At 40.4% G+C, this 5390-nt stretch overlaps 1 protein-coding gene across 1 annotated transcript; it reads left to right on the top strand.

Annotated features, from left to right (window-relative positions):
• The first annotated feature begins 215 nt into the window (after positions 1 to 215).
• Positions 216 to 5019, top strand: LOC146623575 (uncharacterized). Its single transcript, XM_085364954.1, has 6 exons — positions 216 to 267; positions 1504 to 1878; positions 1966 to 2229; positions 3853 to 3937; positions 4628 to 4669; positions 4947 to 5019. Exons 1-6 carry the CDS (start codon positions 216 to 218, stop codon positions 5017 to 5019), a joined length of 891 nt encoding a protein of 296 aa, XP_085221080.1.
• The last annotated feature ends 371 nt before the right edge of the window (positions 5020 to 5390 follow it).

Here is a 5390-nt window from a genome sequence, read left to right as displayed (position 1 = left end):
TGAACATGAAACCCTCCTCCTGCAGCTCAGAGTGCTTTGGTCTCTGAGTTTCTGCAAACTGTTTCTATTTTTTAAATGAATCACGTGGTTTCAGGAAGTGACCATAAAAGAAACGACAGATTCACAAAGACAACTCTTCAGCCTCATTTCATCATCCAGCTCTTTACTCTCTGCTCGCTCCTCTGACTGCAGCAGAGCCTCAGCAGAAACTAAGGATGGCAGTTTGGGACAAACAGCTTCTGTGGAGCTTCATGTTCCTGCTGGCAGGTAAGACTGAAGTCTTATTTTGATCCTGTTTTAGTGACGATCAGTGGAAACAGGGTTCAGAGTTTTCCTTTGACTCGCTCGCTGCTGCTCTGCATCCAAATCCTGTTTAAAGGTACAAAAGCAGAAACCACATGTCAGAGATGTGAGTGTGAATGTAGAAGATCAATAAGTGATCGAGCAGCTGGATGTGATCATTGTAGCCACCTCAAAGCTGCTGAGGGGAAATCAAAAGGAGAAGTTATTTTACGTTACTTTGTTTTCACACAAACATTTTGTAGCAGACTCATTATTTCTGACTGACGTCACATTTACTTGATAGAAAAACTTTACAGTTACTATTGAAGACAGCAGGTTTCAATGAATGCAGTCATTGATTTTATTATTGGCACTTATTTATTTTTTATTTGCTCATGGATCTTCTCGTACCTCCTTCCTGAGATCGGTGCTGCTCGGCGCTGGGAACCTGGTGAACAGTCAGGCAGTTATTTGAGGAAGTTGTTGGGACACTCGAGTTCCTTCGTTCTTCTTTTTTTCCGGCCAGCTTTGCTGTGACATCTTCCTGCTTATCAGATGTGTTTCTGTCTTCATCTCTACAGTTTGTCTTATTTACTTATTTTGCATCGTATCAAAAACTCTTGTTAGAAAGTAGAGGAACTACTGTTGTTTGTGTGCTGGTGTCTAAAACTGGTTTTATGGAGTTTAAATTGTGGGTATTTTTGTTTTTCGAAACACCCTGTTTCAGTTTAATCAGTGTTTTCAATAAATTGCATGTTCAAAAAATGTTTTGTTTCACTCTCATTTCTCCTTGTTTCATGTTGAAGCTCGACCTGGAACCTTGTTAAGATCCAACCATGCAAAACATGATTTTTTTGCCATTTTTCAAGTGATCTTAACCCTCTGATCTGGACTGCACGAAGCCTTTAATATCACAGTCGCCCTCTAGTGGCTTGCTGCAGTACAGGTGATGAGAAAATATAAAACAGTTAGCAGTTACAATTAGTAACTGCTAACTCATCAGTACCTGACTTTGTTCCTGTCAGTATAACAGCAGACACTACAGTATGGAAGCCCGTAGTGTCAAAAACCAGAAATTTTGAGAAAAGTAACTCGAAATTTGGAGTTATGTTCATAAAAAAAAGTTGTGTTGATAGTTTGTGTGCAACCATAACAACTACCCAGAATACCCTGCCATGATTCTTTCTTTAATCTGACCAGCTTTGTATATTTCACACACAGGTGCTGTGGCTCAAACTGTGGTCTATCCTTTCACGTCTACCTGTGCTGTCAGAGGGTCCACTGTCACCCTCCCCTGCACCTTCATACCTCGGAAGTCTTTCAGTGATGGTTGGAGAGAAGTTCCTCTAAAGATCGTCAGAGTCCGCTGGTGTAAGAACCATGTACTCTGTCAGGACAAAATTCCATCTGTGTATGACAGTAACTCAGCAAACATCGATCCTCGTTATCAATATCTGGGAGACAAGAAGACAAACTGCACTTTACAGATCAGAGATGTTCAGCAGAGAGACAACGCAAGCTTTCGCTTCAGGATGGAAGCTGATCGTCCTCGAGGACATTTTACTAACCAGACAGGAGTGAATGTCACGGTTGTTGGTGAGAACAAAAAATCTTAATTCTGCAAATAATCATTCATCATTAAGAATTAATAAGTGTGAAGTAATATGAACACTTTGATTTTAGATTCGTCTAAAATGAGAATAATCAGCTCCAGTGATGATAAAAAGTTGAGCAGAAGTGAAAACGTCACACTGCTCTGCGCTTCAGACTGCACTTTCCACCAACTGGAGGTCACCTGGTTCAAAGATGGCCACGCCCGCTCAGACACTGGCTCCTCTCTTGAGCTCGACAATGTGACTGCAGAGGATTCTGGGAGCTACACCTGTGCTCTGAAGAGCATCATGGAGACTCTCTCTGAGCCGTACAGCCTGCAGGTGGAGGCTGGAGGTTTGTTCAGTTTTCTGAAACCTTTTTTTAGAATTGTAAGACGTCATCAAACTGAGAACACAAACTCTACAGAGATGTGGGAGCGATCTCCGGCCACAATTTCAAACTGAAAAAAGAAGCTTTGAAAAGTTAGAAGATGCTTAAAATTAAATTGTTAAATTTAGCAAAACTGAAACAAAGACTGGTAAAGTGTTTTGATAGGATGAACCTCAAATTTGATTCTGTTTTTTGGTTTCAAGTAATTTTAAATGATAAACTTTGCCTTTTGTAAACGATGTTCTAAAAAATGATTACACACATTGGGAAATTATTTAAATACTGACACTTCTTCCACAGAGTCGCCTCACAGCTGTGACTTTATGAGCTACGTGGTGTTTGGCAGGAAGGAACCTCAAATAATAATAATAATAATAATAATCATTTTTGCAAAGATTCAAGTTTTGTTTTAACATATCAAAGGATTTTATGAGCCTCCAAAACTTATTGTGACTTTTGCAAACCCTTAAAAAAATAAAATCAGTTTTTCCCCCCAAACACAGACTTTCAGACACAAAAGGTGAAACATCTGAAGAATTCAAATGACTTGAATACAAATGAAAATGTATTTGTTGAGTCCTGCCGTGGTTTGTACGTTTCAGCAATGTTAGCCTGTTTTAAACATCACAGGTGGACTCACCTGTGCATCCTCTGTCCTCAGATGATCTAATGAGATCTGCAGCAGAATTAAAAAGCATGGCTACTGGATCTCAAGCACAGACACAGTTCTTTGCACACAAACGAAGACAGTTTATTTACAATATGGAACATGGTACAGTGAGTTGGGAGGGGCTCCAGTGAGAAGGGGGTAATCCACGCACACTCACTCCTCTTTAGCCGCAATCGCTCTAAAACTCCACTCACACCGCCACACACACGATAGGTCCGTAATCTGGTCCAGGAGGGGGATATCTACATACAGGAAACAGTAGTTAGTACCACAGGCGAATACACACAGGGACTTCTTTAAAGAAGCCGAGAGCACGAACTCAGGAGACTCTGCGTTCCAGCGGAGAGCTGCTCTGTGCAACTGCCTTCAATAGTAGCTGGGGAATCAGCCAGAACAGCAGCAGGTGGTGACAATCACACAGGTGCGTGGGCCAAGCGCAAGAGCCCGTAACAAGCTCCGCCCAGGCAGAGGGGAGTGAGGGAGAGGGAAAGAAAGAAAAGAAAACCTCGTGCGAGCCAGCCAGAGACACGGGGACCATGTCCACTCTATTTATGTCCGAGTGGATGGATTCTTTTATCACTAGTTTTTCTATTTAGTCAATAAAGTTACAACATGTGAGTAAAACGTTTTTCTTTTTTCTTTTTTTTTTTAGCAAAACACCACCTCGACAGCACCCAGTGACATTCTGTGAAAACTAAAGTTAGTAGAAACATGATCGGACGCTCAGGTCACTTCACTGACAGCACAAACTCATCACTCAGGATAAATTACATGCAGGATGAAAACTGACTTAAACATATATAAATACATAAAAACAGGTTGTTTCAAAGCTATATTTCTATCAGAGCTTTCTCACTTCCAACCCGTAACATACCGACAGTTTGTGCTGATTTCTACATATGTTTCTGTTTTCACAGCTGGTGGAAACCTTCCTCCGATACCTGGTGTGGTGTTTGTTGTCCTGCTGGTTGTGATCGCGCTCGTGCTCTTCATCGTCGAAAGGTACAAATCAGTCTGAGTTCCTCTTCAGCAGCAGCTGAAGGTGGCTGTGCTGAACCTGAGTTATATTACGTTTTAGTGATTTTACTTGTGTTCATGTAAAGTACACGTATGTAACATTACATCACCTGTGTGATTAACAGTATAACAGTAAAGCTTTCTCTGCCAACAAAGAGCTGAAGAGACGGACAGCTGAGCTTTGGTTCAGCAGCCTGTGTAAGTGTTAGCATCAAGCCCACAGCACAGGTGGAGGTCTGATGTCAGGAAACACAGAAATGATCTGAAGTACAAATGTGAAATCAGCCTCCGTCTCTCACGCCTCGTGTATATATGTGCGTTGACTCGTCTGCCCTGAACCTCCCACAGCTCCCTCACCTAAACAGAGCATTTCCTGCTGTTTCTTACATGATAAAACACATGAAAACAATTTTACATCAAATCATTTTTCATACTCACATCTCACAAATACACAATAACACCCAACACGCTTCACTTTCTCAGTTTGTGGGTTTGTTTAACTGATTCTTACTGTTTATTCTTTTAAACACTTAATGATTTTGTTAAATATGTTCACAGCATATTATGAATAATTATAATCTTAACCCTGACTCACGTGTCATCCTTCTTTATCCACATGTTTGTTTTCTTTGTAGTTTTTGATATTTGATTGTAAAATCAGTCATATTGTTACAGGAGGCTGAGAGCAGCAGAGGGTCAGAGAGCTGCTGAAGGTGAGTTACTGATGGGAGGAACTGTGTTTAACACACTTTACCCCTTTTATTGAGGATAATGGGATGGATTAAGATATATTTATAATGTGATGACTTGGTAAGAATAATAAGCAGACGATGCAGTAGGCTAAGTGGGGTGAGATGACGTCTAATGGGAGAAAGAAGAAGAGATCAGTGATTCCTTTACGGAGCAAACTAACAGCCATCTTCCTGTGTTTCTGTCCTCTTCACTGTTTTCACATCTGTCTGTGGTTTCAGCTTCCTGATAACGTCTACAGCAGCGTTCAAGAACAACACGACCAACAGGAAACTACAGTCGGCTACACCTGTGTCCAGCTCACACAGGAGAAATAGAATAGAATAGAATAGAATAGAATAGGTCTTTAAAGTCATTGCTTCAGTTTCAGTTTTATTTGTCATATGCAAGTTAGCCCAGGGTCAACATTGCAATGAATTGTGTTTGACGAGCAGCAGTCACTCAGCAGCATGATACAGTAGGAGAAAATATAATAAAAAAGAAATTAGAAAAATAGTAAGGAGCAACTATTAGAGAGACGTGGTCAAAGAGAAAAGATGACTAAATATATATCTATAAATATAAATATATGTACACTAGTGATTTTCAAGAAAATCTTGAAAAGAAATATGACGGAGGGCAGATGGGACATTGCACAGGAATGAGCAGCAGAAAATTACAGTATCGCACTTTTAAATATAAATATCAA

The sequence above is a fragment of the Diplotaxodon limnothrissa genome, linkage group LG11 (assembly GCF_057381915.1).
Source record: "Diplotaxodon limnothrissa isolate DT_005_m linkage group LG11, D_limnothrissa_male_GT1.1, whole genome shotgun sequence".
Taxonomy (NCBI): domain Eukaryota; kingdom Metazoa; phylum Chordata; class Actinopteri; order Cichliformes; family Cichlidae; genus Diplotaxodon; species Diplotaxodon limnothrissa.
The sequence above is the reverse complement of the archived record's forward strand: the minus strand, read 5'-3'. Positions and strand labels throughout refer to the sequence as shown.